General features: G+C 41.3%; 1 protein-coding gene across 1 annotated transcript in view; it reads left to right on the top strand.

Moving 5' to 3' along the window:
- LOC122754097 (sodium/potassium-transporting ATPase subunit alpha-4-like) overlaps positions 1 to 16,968 on the top strand; it is a 57,786-nt gene that overhangs the window by 27,735 nt on the left and 13,083 nt on the right. Inside the window, exons 11-18 of the mRNA XM_044002143.1 lie at positions 3,548 to 3,737; positions 3,952 to 4,124; positions 12,195 to 12,331; positions 12,833 to 12,983; positions 13,576 to 13,744; positions 14,325 to 14,479; positions 14,620 to 14,743; positions 16,281 to 16,426. Of these exons, the coding sequence (XP_043858078.1) occupies positions 3,548 to 3,737; positions 3,952 to 4,124; positions 12,195 to 12,331; positions 12,833 to 12,983; positions 13,576 to 13,744; positions 14,325 to 14,479; positions 14,620 to 14,743; positions 16,281 to 16,426 (1,245 nt within the window). The remainder of the gene's footprint in view (positions 1 to 3,547; positions 3,738 to 3,951; positions 4,125 to 12,194; positions 12,332 to 12,832; positions 12,984 to 13,575; positions 13,745 to 14,324; positions 14,480 to 14,619; positions 14,744 to 16,280; positions 16,427 to 16,968) is intronic.

The raw sequence follows: 16,968 nt of genomic DNA, 5'->3' as shown, positions 1-16,968 counted from the left end.
AAAAATTAAAAATAAAATAAAAAATAAAAAAATTAATTGGAGCAATGAAAAACCTTGAAAAATTGCAAGATATAAAAGAAATACACTTAAATCACCAACATTTTACTATATTATCAATAAACTCAGGAAGAAGAGAAAGAAAAAGAAATTACTTTCAAAATAACTGCAGAATGTGTAAAATATTTGGGGATCTAACAAAACACATGCAAGAACTATAAGAATACAATTAAAATTCTCTTTAAAGAAATAAAGGCCTAAATAAGTGAGAAAATATCAATTGCTCCTTGGTAGGCCATGTCAACATAAAAATGACAATACTGGGGCAGCTAGGTGGTGCAGTCGATAGAGCACCGGCCCTGGATTCAGGAGTACCTGAGTTCAAATCCGGCCTCAGACACTTAACACTTACTAGCTGTGTGACCCTAGGCAAGTTGCTTAACCCCAATTGCCTCACTTAAATAAAAAAAATGACAATGCTACTTAAATGAATTTATGCAGTGCTATACCAATTGTAAGGGGCTAAAATTCTAGCTATACTGTCTAAAAATATCTAATGAGTGGTCACCAATAAATTATAAGCTTTAGCAAGAGTTAGACTTTTAAGCATTTATTAAGGAGAATAAGAATTTGGTAAAGAGAGAGAGAAAGGCCTAGATTCATCTATCTATTAAAGGGAGAGCACATTTCTAGCTCCCTTCTCCACCTGAGTCCTGAGGAAAGAGAGAGCACCAGCCTCACCACCTCTTCCTCCCACAAGCAAACATCACTTCCTGACACCAAAGAGCCAGATGTCTTGCCCTCAGATGCCTTCTCCTCATGGCAGAGCTTTGCTACAGTAAGTCTCCAGCAGGTGGCGTCATTCCAATCGTTACACAATCAAACTATGAAAGACTCACTTTGAGAGCTAGAAAAAATGGGAAAAAATTAATCTGGAATAACAAAAGGTCAAGAATCTCAAAGGAAATAGTTTTTAATAGAAAGAAAGGGGGCCTGGATCTCAAATCATACTACAAAGCAGTAATGATGAAAATAATTTGATACAGACTATAAAATAGTCGTCAGTTACTGGAACAGATTAGGCATCAGATTCTATGCAGAAAGTGCAGCTAGGTGGCAGAGTGTCTAGTGCACCAGACTGGAGTCCAGAAAGCTCTTCTTCCTGACTTCAAATCTGGTCTCAAGGGGCAGCTAGGTGGCGGAGTGGATAGAGCACCGGCCCTGGAGTCAGGAGTACCTGAGTTCAAATCCGGCCTCAGACACATAACACTTACTAGCTGTGTGACCCTGGGCAAGTCACTTAACCCCAATTGCCTCACTTTAAAAAAAAAAATCTGGTCTCAGATACTTACTAGCTGTATTATGCTGAGCAAGTCACTTCACTCGGTTTGCCTTGGTTTCCTCATCTGTCAGATGAGCTGGAGAAAGAAATGGCAAACCACTCCAGTATCTTTGCCAAGAAAACTCCAAATAGGGTCACAAAAAGTCACAACTGAAAAATTACTAAACAACAACTGTACAGAAACAAATGAACATATCATATTGTTTAACAAACTCATAGATCCTAATTACTGGTGTAAGGACTCACTATAACAAGTATTACAAGTTACAAAAACTACTAGAAAAACTTGTAAGCAGCCTGGCAGAAGTTAGGTATAAACTGACATCTCATCCCATATGCCAAGATAAGTTTCAAATGGATACATGATTTAGACATAAAATGTGATAAACATGATAAGCAATTTTTAAAAACAAGGAAGAAATTACCTTCCACAACAATGAAGAGGAAGAGTTCATGATAAAATGGACATTTTTGATTACATAAAATGTTTTGCCCCAACAAAACCAATGCACTTAAAATTAGGAAGAAAACAGATAAATGAGGGGAAAATCTTTTTGTCACATTTTTCAGTTAAATGTCTCATCTCCAAGATATATAAGGAACTGATTCAAATGTACAAGAACAAATGTCATTCCCTAATAAATAAATGATCAAAGAATATGAATAGGCAGTTTTTAGTGAAAGAAATACAAGCTACTGGGACAGGTAGGTGGCACAGTGGATAAAATACTGCCCCTGGATTCAGGAGGACCTGAGTTCAAATCCAGCCTCAGACACTTGACACTAGCTGTGTGACCCTGGGCAAGTCACTTAATCCTCATTGCCCTGCAAAAAAATTAAAAATTAAAAAAAAGAAAAAAAATACAAGCTACCGACAACCCCAGAGACAAGGATGCCCTAGCCACAAGGACTATGAGTAACTGGAAGAAATTAAATAAGAAATGTAATATTAAAGGAAACTATGAGTAGAAAGGGAAGAAATATAAGGAGAATAATTTAGAACAGATAGTAGTTAACCATGACCAAGAATTCAACATCCTGAAAATTAGAATGGACAAAACAGAAAGCAAGGATTCCATAAGACAACATGAAAATATTAAAACAAAATCAAAGGATTGATATTCGATCTATTGGAAAGGACTATATGATGATCAAGTGTTTACATTTTAACAAGTTATTTGAAAAAAATTTTTTTAAAAACCAAGTCATTTGAGCTCAGTTCTTCCTGACTCCAGGCCCAGTGCTCTCTATCCACTGAGTCACCTCGCTAGCCAGAGCCTGCTTTATTTATCTTTGAATAATAATAACTTATATTTTTATAGTGTTATTAAGATTATAAAGCACTTTTTTTCCTCTTAGGCATGTGAAGTGGATAGTGCAGGTGTTAATCCTATTTTTGTTATTCAATTGTTTTTTCTGGTCATGACCCCAGTTGGGGTTTTCTTGGCAAAGATACTGAAGTGGTTTGCCATTTCTTTCTCCAGCTCATTTTATAGATGGGGAACTAAGGTAAACAGCATTAAGTGACTTGCCCAGGGTCACACAGCTAGGAAGTGTCTGAGGCCAGATTTGAAATCGGCAAAATGAGTCTTCCTGACTCCAAGCTAGGCACTCTATCTACCATTCCATCCAGTTGCCCTATATCCCTATTTACAAATTGGAAAATTGAGACTCAGACTCAGAGTCCAGGGTTACAAAGCATTCTGCACCAAATCCAGAAAGCAAACCCAGATTTCTTGACTACAGGCTGGGTATTCTTTCTCCCATACTTTGCTGCCTATCTCTTCTTTCCTGCTCCCAGACCCAGGATGCTCAACCAACAAATTACTGTACACAAAGTAGGTAACAAAAACCATAATCATGTTAATATGAATTGAATTCAAAGGAGGTAAGCACCTGCTTTTTAGTGTTGTCTAAAAAGTGCTTGTTTGGAGTCCAAGCACCTGTATTTGAATGCCTGATCTGCTCCTGAATGCTCTGACTGTGGTCAGATCATCATTCTTCCCTGAGCTTCAGTTTCCTCATCTATCTATCATTGATCTCTTAAGGTCCCTTGCCATCCTCAAGTCCGTGAGTATTGGCTGAGCCTTCAGTAGAATTGGGAAGGATAGAGTAGGAACGGTATTTGGTGGGGGGAAGAAGGGACAAGGGTACCTCTTCTCAGCCCCATCTCTTCCTTCCCTGACACTGTTTCTCCTCTCTCCCTAGCTATCAATCCACGTTCGGGATGCGAGCGCCATGAGATATTCGCTGGTGATGAAGGGAGCTCCAGAACGGATCCTGGATTGTTGCTCTACTATCCTAATAAATGGCATAGACTATCCATTGAATGAGGAGGCTCTTCAGTTCTTCCAGGATGCCTACCTAGAACTGGGAGGGCTAGGGGAGCGTGTGCTGGGTGAGGGAAGCTGGGGAAAGTGAACTAGGAAAGGGATAGAAAAGAGGAGAAGGTGTGGAGGGGTGGGGCCTTGAGAATGGTGGGGAAGACCCTAGAAGCTAAGGAAAAATGTTAGGCATAGGGGATTGGGAAAGGTTATAAGATGCTCAGGTATGAGGATGGAGAAGAGGGAGTATCTGAATTATCTTTGCTTCTTCCTTTTTTTTTCCTCCAGGGTTCTGCTATTTGGACCTCCCCGAACCATACATTGGGGACTTTCAGTTTGATACAAACAATATCAATTTCCCTACAAAGGAACTCTGCTTTGTGGGGCTCATATCCATGATTGACCCACCTCGAGCCGCTGTCCCTGATGCTGTAAGCAAGTGCCGTAGTGCAGGCATCAAGGTAGGCTACCTGGGCTTTGAGTCTCCTCACCACCATCACCATCCCCACCCTAGGGATTTTCCCAGTGATTTGTTCCTCAATGGGCATGCCCTTGTAAGGCAAATAAGCTTCCTGTAGTTAAAAACCCTATCCTAGGGGCAGCTAGGTGGCACAGTGGATAGAGCACCGGCCCTGGAGTCAGGAGTACCTGAGTTCAAATCCGGCCTCAGACACTTAATATTTATTAGCTGTGTGACCCTGGGCAAGTCACTTAACCCCAATTGCCTATCTAAAAAAAAAAAAAAAAAAGAGTGACTGTGGGGACCAGATATGTGAGTCTGTAAGTTTTCTGTCCAGAGATGATAATTAAACCCACCAGAAATAAGTCACCAAGGGAGAGAATAGAGAAAGAGAGAGTTAAAAGGAGAAGAAGGCAAGAGCATAGCTTTAGAGGATACACACAGGTAGAAAAAGTGATATGAGTCATTAACCAGCAAAGGAGACAGAAGGTTGCAAGTGGGAGAACGAAGACTAGTGTCATGAAAATGTCAAATGTTGTAGAGGAGTCATGAAGGATAAAGACTAAGAAAAAAAACAAAAACATGAGATTTGGCAATTAAGAGATCACTGAAAAAAAAACGAGAGCACTGGTAACTCTAGAGAGAACAGTGAGTGATGAGATTAGAGGTCAGATTGCAAAGGAGTGAATGAGAGAAAAAGTAAAGGCAATGAATGTGGACAGCTTTTTCTAGGACTTTAAGAAACAGAGAAGAAACATAAGACAATAGTTTGAAGAGGTAGTGGGATCTAATAAAGGGTTTTTTCCCAAGATATGGAAGCCTTGGGCATGTTTGAAGGCAGTAGAGAAGGAACCAATGGAAAGAAAAATTTAAGATTGAGAGAAGGATAATTGAGAGCTCAATCTGCTGGAGAAGATATGAGGGTATTGGATTAAAGACATATGAAGGAGGCAGCTGGGTGGTGCAGTGGATAGAGCACTGGTCCTGGAGTCAGAAGGACCTGAGTTCAAATGCAGCCTCAAACACTTGACACTTACTAGCTGTGTGACCCTGGGCAAGTCACTTAACTCCAATTTCCTCACCAAAAAAAAAAAAAAAGATATATGTAGAGGGGTTAGCCTTGGCATGGAAAAGGGTCACTTGACTTTTAGAGAATGGAGCAAAAGTGGAGAGAGTAGAAGATGATGTTAAAAGGTTTTAAAGTAAAGAAAAGGGGGAAAGATAGAATATGTGACAAACAGCCTTCATCTTCTCAGGAAAGTAAGAGGCAAGGTTCCGGGATGTGCATAAAGTGGGGAGATGGGAAAGGGTATGAGACTTCTGAAGATAGAAGAAAAAGTTCTGGAACCATCTTTGAGAAAAGTGGAATTACCTTGCTGCCAGTTTAGGTGAGATGGTGTAAATTTGTAGTGTACCTAGCCAGATCAACTGAGTGATTTCCCCCAGCTATATTCAACTTACTGCTGCATTCATGATTCTCCTCCTAACTCTATGCCCCCTCCCCCTCTGTCTCTGTAGCCACTATCTCTCCTCATTCTCTTTCCATCCCTTAAACACAGGCATTCCCCAAAGCCTTTGTCTCTGCTCTCTTAACATTCTCTCCCTTAGGCATATCAGTCCCTCCCACATCTTCAGTGATTACCTTCATGCAAGCAACAGGACTGCCAAGTAAATATTTCCAACAGTGAGCTCTCTAGAGTTGAGCTTCAGTCCCATGTTTTGAACTGCCAACTGGGCATGTTTGGATGTTCTGTCAACCCTTTAAACTCAACCTGTTTCAAAGTAAACTCAACATTTCCTCAGAAGAACCTTCCCTTTTCCCCACTTTTTTCTACCCTGGTTTTCAGCAATTCCATTCTCCAATTTACCCAGGCTAGAAAACTTGGTAATCTTTGACATTTTCTGCTTAAAACCCCACATCTAATCAGCTTCCAACTCTTCTCTCACTGCACCTGCCCCATTTCAGATCTGCATTACCTACCACTAGGGTTATTGTAACAGTTCCTAGTTGCTTTCCTTTTCCCTAGCCTCTTCTCTTTAGAATCTTTCCTTAAGAATACACCCTGGGGGGGGGGGGGGCAGGTAGGTGGCACAGTGGATAAAGCACCGGCCCTGGATTCAGGAGTACCTGAGTTCAAATCCGACTTCAGACAGTTGACACTAGCTGTGTGACCCTGGGCAAGTCACTTAACCCACATTGCCCCACAAAAAAGAAGAAGAAGAAGAAGAAGAAGAAGAAGAAGAAGAAGGAAGCAAACCAAATTACTAGTATCAAAAATAAAAGGAGTGAGTGCAACTGAGCCACCAATGAAAAGAAAAGAAAATTAAGGCAATTATTTTTTTAAAAAAAGAATACACCCTGAGTAATTTCAGGAATTAAAGAATTAGAAGGTATCTCACTGGCCATCCAGTCCAACCTCTTTCCAAAGCATGAATCCTATACTTATGTGGCCTCTACCTAAGACTACCAATAATGGGAAATTAGCAGGCCCCTCAGACTGTCAATTCCATTTTTAAAGAACCCTAATTTTAGAAAACTTTTATTTATGTTGACCTGAAATCTGTTCCCTTATAACTTCCACCCTTTGTTCCTAATTCTTCCCTCTGAAGTGTAACAATTCTAATTCCTTCCACACATGGAAGAAAAATTCCATTCTCTGCATTTGAGGCACAAATCTTCCAGAAACAAATTTGTTAATTAAACTAATCTAAGCATCTCTGCTTAGAGAGAGAGAGAGAAAATGTAGAGGGACAAAGGTCTCTGAAAATCTCTCTACCCAAGACTTTTTTGAGTTACAATTTATGGGATTCAAGAACAAGGACAAAGTTCTATAATCAAAATCAAACAGAAGGACAAAGTTGGCAATAATCATCAGGACTTAACTTTTGGGCATACCCAGGGAAACCATTTCCCCAAAACCATTCAATAAAACCACCAACATCCCTCTCTAGTTCATTGAGTTCCAGTTCTTAACATTTTTGGTGTCATGTATCCTTTTGGCAGATTGGTGATGCCTGAAGACTCCTCAGAATAATGTTTTGTAAAAGCGTAAAATAAAATACATAAGATTACAAAGGAACCCAATTATATTGAAATAGTTTCAAAAAAAAAAGTTTTTTTTAAGTTCACAGACTCCAGGTTCAGAACCCCTGCTCTAAGAATTCCCCTTTTTTCCTGGTCAAAAATGAACTCAAGAGATATTTCCCTTAATTTTATTAATCAAAGCCATTCTTCCTCTTACTTTAACCAGTTGTCTGGAGGAGTCCTTCCTGATGCTCAGGTGTTTCCATTTAGAAATGGATTCAACCTCTAAGAATGAAACAAAAAGAACTTTAGATGAGGATATTCTATTTTCTTCTATTTCAGGGAAAATTGATTAGTTCTTGCATTTGATTTCAACTGAAGATTTTAAACCAAAGCATGAGGGGGGAGGGGCAAGATTATGATTGCTTGGTATCTCTGAAAGAGTGGGAATGGGATTTATATCCTTCCACAAATATGATAGCCTTCAATTATTTAAAGACAGCTACATCTTCCTGCCTGTCTCCTCCATTCCAAATACGCCCAGTTCCTTCTGTAGCATTCTCTGAAAAGCAGGTTCCTAATTCCCACTTTTACTGGTGGGTTAAGTTCTCAGAGTTTAGCTCCTATTTCTCTCCCTTCAGGGTTCGCAGGGTAAAACCTAAGAGGCTGGGGGTGTCTTTCTAGTACGAATGGTCATTATCCCCTATCCAGTACATATCCCCCAATATCATCCACTAGTTAATATCTCCCCCCAAATATCAATTTGGCCAGTTGATCTCACCTCTATATCAGTTTACCAGTTGATATCTCCCCAACATCAATTAACCAATTACATTGCTTAGCTTTACAAAGTATATTTATTGAGGAGTTATAACAAGGACAAAAACTTCTACAGACTAGAGATAATACTCTCTCTTCCCTGGGAAGAGTGGACTTAAAATGTTTGCCACAAAGCATTTCCCCACACCAAATTCACTCCTGGACAAGTCACTCCCCTGCTTATAGGATATAGTGACTCAGCTGCCAGATCAATTCATGCTGGGCTGGGTCAAGCATGTCCTCAGTGGTGTTTCTTCCCTGGATTCAACTGCTGAAGCTACCAGACACCCCTTCCTGTTTGGGAGGTCAGCTCTCTATCCATGACAGCAAACGTACCATGACAAGTGAGAGACTCTAAGGTACTTCCCCTCCCAGACTGATTCTTTTGTGAGGGCAAACAAGGCCATCTTTTGCTTCTATTCTTGCCTAGCCTTTATTCATTGATTCAGTATTGTCTCAGACAAACTGAGATGTGGGAAAAACCTTCGTTTAAAAAGGTCAAGGTCTCCCATGGAATCTGGGGTCATCTCCAGTCAACCTGAGCTATGTCTTGCCATTAGACTCAGGTGACACTGAAGGAGAGAGTGGGGCTGATGACTTTGCACAGCCCTGCCTCACTTAAAACCAACTCACTCGCAAGTCAAGATATCACCCTCCTGATGTCACTGGTCCTCTTTGAGAATGAAGGATGAACAAGAACAACAAATGACCATGCCAAGCACAATGGTGCCTCTCTAGTTGTTGCTGCTAAGTCATTTTGTGACCCCATTTGGGATTTTCTAGGCAAAGATACTGGAGTGGTTTGCCATTCCTTCTCTAACTCATTTTACAGATAAGGAAACTGAAGCATACAGAGGGTTAATTGATTTGCTCAGGGTCATGCAGATAATAAATTTCTGAGGTCAGATTTGAATTCAGGTCTTCCTGACTCCAGGCCTGACACTCTATTCATTGAACCATCTAGCTACACTAAGATGAATTAGAGGGGAGGTGGAAGGCTATTGAAGTAGACCTGATGAGTGATAACGAAGGCCTGAACTATAGCTGTGGCTATATAACTGGAGAGAAGGGGAGATGTTGAGATGGAAGAAACCACAAGATTTAGTAATGGATTGGATATGTAGGGTGACCAAGAGTGAGGAATCAAGAATGATACTGAAATTGCAAGCCTGGCTGACCAGAAGGATAGTAAGAGGAAAATTTGGAAGTGTGGAGAGTTTGGAGGAAAGGGAATGAGTTTTGCTTTGGACGTATTGAACTTGAGATACCTATGCAACATCCAGTTCAAGATATCCATGAGATAAATGGTGATTCATGACTAGCTCAGAAGAGAAACTTGGGGTGCATATGTAGTTCTGAGATAATTAAACTCATTGGAGCTGATGAGACATTATATAGAGAAAGTAGCTGAGCAATGAGCCTTGAGGGATGCTATAGCTAGAAGAAACCTCAGAGGCTGTCTAGTCCAGCTGTTTCATTTTACAAATCAGGAAACTGAGGACCAGGAAGTTAAGTGATATGTTCTTTCCCTCAGTAGAATGTAAGCTCCTCAAAGGCAGGGACTATTTTATTTATTTTTATTTGTATTTCATTTGTATCCTCCCAGCACCCAACACAGAGTAAAAGTCCTACACAGAGCAAGCCCTTAACAAATGTTGGTTGATTATACGGTGTTTTTGAAAATCAGGGCATTGACCTTTCTGTAGGTCTGCAGCCCATCCCTGGTTTGCCCAAATTTTCCCAAAATCACTGAAAGTAGCTCAGTAATCTCATCTACTAGGCCTTTTAATATATTCGCTTGTAGTTCTGAACTGAGTTACTTTAATTTACTAAAGACTACTAAGTTATATGAAATATTACTATTTTCTTCTTGTTGTTTAGTCATTTTTTTCAGTCATATCCAACTCTTTATGACCCCATTCGGGGTTTTCTTGGCAAAGAATGGCTTGGCATTTCCTTCTCTAGCTCATTTTACAGATGAGGAAACTGAGGCAAGCAGGGTGAAGTGACTTGCCCAAGGTCACACAGCTAGTAACTCTCTGAGGCCAGATTTGACCTCAGATATTCCTGACTCCAGGCCCAGCACTCTATCCACTGTGACACCTAGCCTCACCACCTTGCCTCCTACCTTTTCAGGTTTGGGTTCTCTGTTAAGTGTTATTCTAGCAAACAAGGTTGAGTGATTTTTGTTTTTCTCCATCATCTTCTAATTTCTCCCAAGGAAGGGATACTTTCCTTACTTCATGAAACTTTTGTACCTAACACAACTTTAAACATTTTTATTAATATTCTTATTCACATAACCTTCATTTCCAAATAGATCCCTCTCCCCTTCCCTGGAGAACAAGCTTTCCCTTATAACAAAGAATTAATAAGAAAGAAAGAAGAAAACAGTTCAGAAAAAACAACCAATATATCCACTGAATCGGACAGCATATGCTGTGTTCCACGTCTATTGTCCCTTCCTCTGGAAAGAGGAAGATGCATTTTCACATCTCTCCTTCCGGGTCAACCTTGCTCATTATAATTATGTAGCATTTAGGGTTTTGTCATTGTTCTATTTACTGCAGTCATTATGAATGTTGTTTTCCTTCTATGTATAAGTTCATATGAGTCTTCCCAAGCTCCTCTTTTATTATTCATATTAATCATTTCTTAAAGTGCACTTCTATTTCATTAACTTTATGTAACAGATTTTGTTCAGTGATTCCCTAAGCATTGGATATCTACTTGGTTTCCAGTTATTTGCTACCACAGAAAGTACCATTAACTTTATCTTTAATCCCCCTGAGATATATGCCTAGCAATGAGATATCTGAGTCAAATGGTATAGACATTTAAGTCACTTTTACAGCATAATTCCAGATTGCTTTCTGGAATGGTTGAATCAATTCATGACTTGACCAAGTATCTTCGTGAGTCAACCTTTCTGCTACTCCTCAAACACTATTTCCATCTTTTGTCATCTTTGCCAGTTTGTTGAGTAAAACCTGAGAGTTGCTTTGATTTGCATTCTCTTATTATTTGGTGGTTTAGAGCAATCTTTTATATTGTTCTTAATAGTTTGCAGTTCTTTTGAGAAGAATTTATTCATATCTTTGACAACTCTTCTACTGAGGAATGGCTCTGGGTCTCATATATTTGTCTACCAACTTTTTAAAAGGTTGGGGGTTTTTTTGCATCTAGTACTTACTATTATGAACATTTAGCAAATTCTGTATGTAGAACTTATGGAAGGAAGGATATGGACTAGAATTTCATAGAATAAGGAGGCAAGGCTAGTTTGCAATCTATACTCATGATTATGAGATCCTGGATACACTGAATTATCAAAGTAAAGTAGGTTATAAACCCTAGTAGAATTGAATGAGCCCTGAACCTGAATTCCATCTCTAAGACTTACTAGCTTTGTAACAGTAAGCAAAACATGTAACCTCTCTTAAGCCTCAATTTATCTGTAAAATGGAAAAAATTGGAAGGTTACTATGAGTAAAGTACTTTGTAAACTTTATCATGCAATATGAAATGAATTGTTATTATTACTGAGTTTTAAACTGCCTGACACCATTTTCACAGGACTTTAGAGAATAAGTTCAGTTTCAGTCAGCCCCAGGCAACTGAACCTGAGGCATGAGCTCACTGGGGAGTTTCCCAAGCCCTTAAAATGCCTGACAACCTCAGCAGCCTTGGCAGTAGAAATGGTCGGGCCTCAGGACTAGCCTTGACTCATGGACTCAGGCCTGAACCAGATTTAACTACATAGTGAACCCAATTAGAACTGTCCATTAGGGGCAGCTAGGTGGTACAGTCGATAAAGCACTGGCCCTGGATTCAGGAGGAGCTGAGTTCAAATCCAGCCTCAGACACTGACACTAGCTGTGTGACCCTGGGCAAGTCACTTAACCCTCATTGCCCTGCCCCAAAAAAACCAAAAAAACAAAAACGTCCATTAGTAGACAAAAATCACATCTGTATGGATCTAATTATAAGATATGTTCATGTTCTAGAAACATTATGTCCCCAGACTATGCTGGTTCTTGTCTTTTTATAACACTATCTATTTCCATAAGTGGTAGCCAAGGTAGAGGTCATCTCATCCAAGCCCATTATTTTATACCTTGGCTGCCATGAGCTCTCTAACCCCCTGTTCAGAAAAGACAAGGTCCTGCATGTCTTGAAGACTAGCAGGGCCAGGGGCAGCTCTGACAATGGTCCTCCACCTCCCAGGTGATCATGGTAACTGGAGATCACCCTATCACTGCCAAGGCCATCGCTAAAGGTGTTGGAATAATCTCTGAGAACAATGAGACTGTGGAGGATATTGCTGCCCGGCTGCGTATCTCTGTCAGCCAGGTGGACCCCAGGTGAGGCCCCCATACTCCCCAGTTCTTGTCCTTCATGCCTGACAATATCCCAACAGTTCCCACTACCCTGATTTCCTGGGAGGCACCTAAAAGATAAGATTTACCAATTTTATACATGTCCAGAAACATTATACAATAGGGAAATGCCTCCATATTGGGGAAGAATTGAAGGAGAAGAGGAAGAAATTGGATTAGGAAAGGTCATTAGTATGATGGGAAACTATGAGGATCCTGAATGGGGAAAGTGATGAAAGGGAATGTAAAGCACTAAGGACTAAAAAAACAAGCGTGAATACTTATAGACTATAAAATAAGGAGATGACTTTAAAAGTCTCTTCCAGTTCTCAATTCTATAATCCCATGATTACGCATAGGGATAGAATGTTTAGGGACATTCAGGAAGTTGGTTGAACAGAAGCAAAGAACTAGAGTCTCTTAGGAAAATCCTGCTTAGGAACTCTATCCCCCAGAACTCACTTTAGGGGATCCCTTTTTCCCCAGGGATGCGAAAGCCTGTGTGATACATGGCTCACAACTAAAGGACATGTCACAAGAGCAGCTAGACCATGTCCTCCAAGAACACACCGAGATCGTCTTTGCCCGAACTTCACCTCAGCAAAAGCTCATCATTGTGGAAGGATGTCAGAGACAGGTGCAGGGAGAAAAGCATGGGGGCCTTTCAGAGACAGATGGAAGTAGACTAGAATGCATTATCTCTGGTCATAATGTCACTTTGTAAGGTCATGGAGTCATTGTCCTGGGACATTAGGTGGCCTGGGTTCTGGTACTAATTTTGCCACAAACCAGCAGGTTGACTGTGGATAAATCATTACACCTCTCTGGGTCTCACCTATAAAACAAGGAGGGTGGTATGGGATAATCTCTTGGATCCTTTCCAGGCCTAACATTCTATCATTCTAGATTTGAAGTGGGTAGACAAAAGTGTTGCAGAAACTTTGAACCTAGCTCCCTCACTCTTGTGTCCACTAAAGCTGATATGGTTCCAACTAAGTTCAAAGCCAAGAACAAGAGTGGACTAGACAAGAGGACCCTGAAATGAGCCCAGTTTGAGGAAAGGGCTAGGTTGTAGGAGACTCCAATCCAGTAAGGGAGATAAAGATCAAATCCTACCCTACAACAAGGCAAAAGGGCCCCTGTAATCATTATGGTCTCTGTGGGCTAGTCCAGGTCTAGGCCATCGCATTAGCTCACAGCCTCTGTTTATACCTCCAACTCCCATCCAGGGTGCTATTGTAGCAGTGACTGGTGATGGGGTGAATGATTCTCCTGCACTGAAAAAGGCTGATATTGGCATTGCCATGGGGATCACTGGCTCTGATGTTTCCAAGCAGGCAGCTGACATGATCCTTCTGGATGACAATTTTGCTTCCATTGTCACTGGGGTGGAGGAAGGTGAGGGACAGAAGGAGGGTCATTGGACCTGCGACTTTCCTTGTTTTACTTTAGTAGGGTTGACATGCCCAAGGTTATCACTATCACCCCACTTCCTCATTCCTTCTAGCAGTCTTGACAGTCAACCTCTACCCCCAGTCTGGTAGATTTATATTGGAGGCTAATATGGCAGCTTAGATCCATCTGCTACTCCCTCTGGGATTCCCCTCCCAATAACATAAAGGACTATATTGGTCTCCTGGAGCTAATGTCATGGTCCTTTCATGACTGAATTCAAGTTAGTATAGGACTGGTCCAAAAACAAAAGACCAAGAGACCCCAAATCCAGCCAATCATTTAAGTAATGGAATCCTGAAGGATAAGAACACACTAAAACCTAGTAGATCCTGAGCTCCAAGGTTTATCTGCATGAACCAAAGTGAACATCCCCATTTCCTGGAAAACCTGGGTGGGCATAGGGTAAGAACTCATGATTTCCACGTACTAGTTTCCATGGCTTTTACCTTAAAGCCTCTTCTTCTTCTTCCTGCCTAGCCTCTTTCCCAATAATCTTCCTGATAGCCCAGGTATATCCCCACAGGGCGACTCATTTTTGACAATCTGAAGAAGTCCATCGCCTATACCCTGAGCAGCAATGTTCCTGAGATAAGCCCTTTCTTGTTGTTCATCATCTTGAATATACCCCTGCCTCTGGGCACTATCACCATTCTCTGCATTGATCTGGGTACTGATATGGTAAGGATCCAGCAGGAACCAAGGGAAGGGCACCTTTAGTGGGAAGGGATGGGGTAAGGGGAGCAACTGTAAAGAGGGAAAGGGGCAAAGCTTAGGTAATTTAAGTTCCCTTCTGAGCCTTATGTGGCCTCTTCTCCTAGGTCCCTGCAATTTCCTTGGCCTACGAGTCAGCGGAGAGTGACATAATGAAGCGTATGCCTCGGGACCCCAAGAAGGACAAGCTGGTGAATCGACGACTCATCAGCATGTCCTATGGGCAAATTGGTGTGATTCTGGGAGACAAAATGGGGGCAGGTGGTGAATGGGGAAGAGCCAAAGGGAAGGGAGGAAAGAAAGGGAATACGCATTTATATAGTGCCTACTCTACTGTGTGTCAAGCAGTGTGCTAAGCACTTGTTATAAATATTATCTCATTTGATTCTCAAAACAACCCCCATTTTATAGATTAGGAAACTGAGACAAACAGGAGCTAAGTGACTTGCCCAGGATCATACAACTAGTTAAGTATCTGAGTCCGGATTTGAATTCAGATCTTTCTGGCTCCAAGCCTAGCACTCTATCCAAAGTTTATCTGAGCTGTCCAAGTGTGGCTATCTGGGGTGGGAGTGGGAAGTCATTTTCCTCTTCAATAAATATAATTATGTGGGACACTAAGCACTGGGGACAGAGGGAATTCTAAGCCATGGCCCCTGCTCATGAAAAGATGTATAATCTAGTTGGAGATATGATCTGTGTACAACAACAAGGTAAACAACAATATGTCAGTATGGGGTAAATGCTCCATGAATGGTACAAACAATAAATGTCTTGGAAGTACAAGGAAGAAACCAAGCACCCAGGACAGTTTGGGGTAAGAGAGGAGGAAGAACTTGGACTCTGCCTGCAAGGTAGGGTAGGACTCAGACAAGTGGAGAGGAGAGGAAAGAACTGATCCAGGTAGTCAGGGTGAGTTCAGGCAACATGTATTTATTAAGCACTTACTGTGTGCCAGGTGCAGCATACTGAGGCAACAAAGCACATACAGTTACTTCTTGGAGGAATGCAAGGGATTGTGAAGGGAGAACCAATAGGAGGTTGGTTGGACTAAGATGAGAGCCAGATGGGCAGCTAGGTGGCTCAGTGGATAAAGCACTGGACTTGGATTCAGGAGGACCTGAGTTCAAATCCAGCCTCAGACACTTGACACTTACTAGCTGTATGACCCTGGGCAAGTCACTTAACCCTCATTGCCCTGCAAAAAAAAAAAAAAAAAAGATAAGAGTCAAATTATGGAAGGTCTTTAATGCCCAGCTAAGGAGTCTCAACTTCATCCAATAGGAAATGCAAAGCAATTCTATTTTATAATTGGACAGTGGTAGCATTTTAGGAAGGATAATGTGTATGATTGGATTGCAGAAGCGGTGGAGAGACTGGAGAAAGGTATAACTATAGGAAGCTACCTTAATAGTTGAGGTTTGAGGTAATGAGGTGGAGGTTCTGGGAATCGAAAGGGTTGTGAAAAATCCCAGTGAGACTTGGTGACTGACTAAATGTGGGAAGATAAGGAGAAATCAAGGCTAAAATCTAGGTAGAAGATAGAGATGAAATACAGATTGAAGAGTCACTCAAGTTGAAAGAATAGTGGATCCTGCCAGAACTCAAGAAGCTTCTGACTCTTCCACATTTCCTGGGACTATAACATCAAAGTTTCTGTCACCCAGGGTTCTGATATCTGTATTTTTTCCTACTGTCCTCTCTCTAGACTCTGTCTTCCTTCCTTCTCTGACCAAGCCCTTTCTCCTTTGCCTCTAATTTCCCACAGGGATAATCCAATCTTTGGCTGGCTTCTTCACTTACTTTGTGATCATGGCAGAGAATGGTTTCTGGCCCTTATTTCTGCTGGGCCTCAGGGTTAAGTGGGACAATTCGTTTATCAATGACCTGGAAGATTGTTATGGACAGCAGTGGGTGAGTGAACTGGGAACAGTGATGGAGAGGAGAAAGGAGATGGGAAGGCATGGGAGAATAAGGGCATCGAGATCACTAGGAACAACGTCTTTCCTCCACTGCCTCCCTTCCAACTGACCTCAACGCCCAGTATATTTCTATAATATTCTTCTAGTGTTTCCATTGAACTTCTCTATGCCAATGCCAATTGTTTGTTCTCTGCTCTAGTTCTGTTGAGTTTATCTGTTCCCTTGGGCCCAGGAGACTTTGTCTCTCTCCCCTTTGTCACTGGTGGTTCTCTCTGATGGCTCATCTTCCTTTGGCTCCCAGCCAAGACTTCAGGGACCAGCACTAGAACCCTTTGGTCTCCTTGTGCTTCCTCCCCTTGAAATCCATATGCTTTTTCTCTTTACATCAGATCCCACAAGATAAAAATTCCACCACAATATGTTTAGCTTCTCAGCATCCCAACCTTCACATCCCCAATCCTGAACTTCTCAGAACCTAAAGGATGCCTCTACATAGGGGTCATCCATCAACAAACTCAATAGAGTTAGAACAGA

This window comes from Dromiciops gliroides, chromosome 4 (genome assembly GCF_019393635.1).
Source record: "Dromiciops gliroides isolate mDroGli1 chromosome 4, mDroGli1.pri, whole genome shotgun sequence".
NCBI lineage: Eukaryota > Metazoa > Chordata > Mammalia > Microbiotheria > Microbiotheriidae > Dromiciops > Dromiciops gliroides.
Note: the sequence above shows the minus strand (reverse complement) of the source record. Positions and strands in the feature narration are given on the sequence as shown.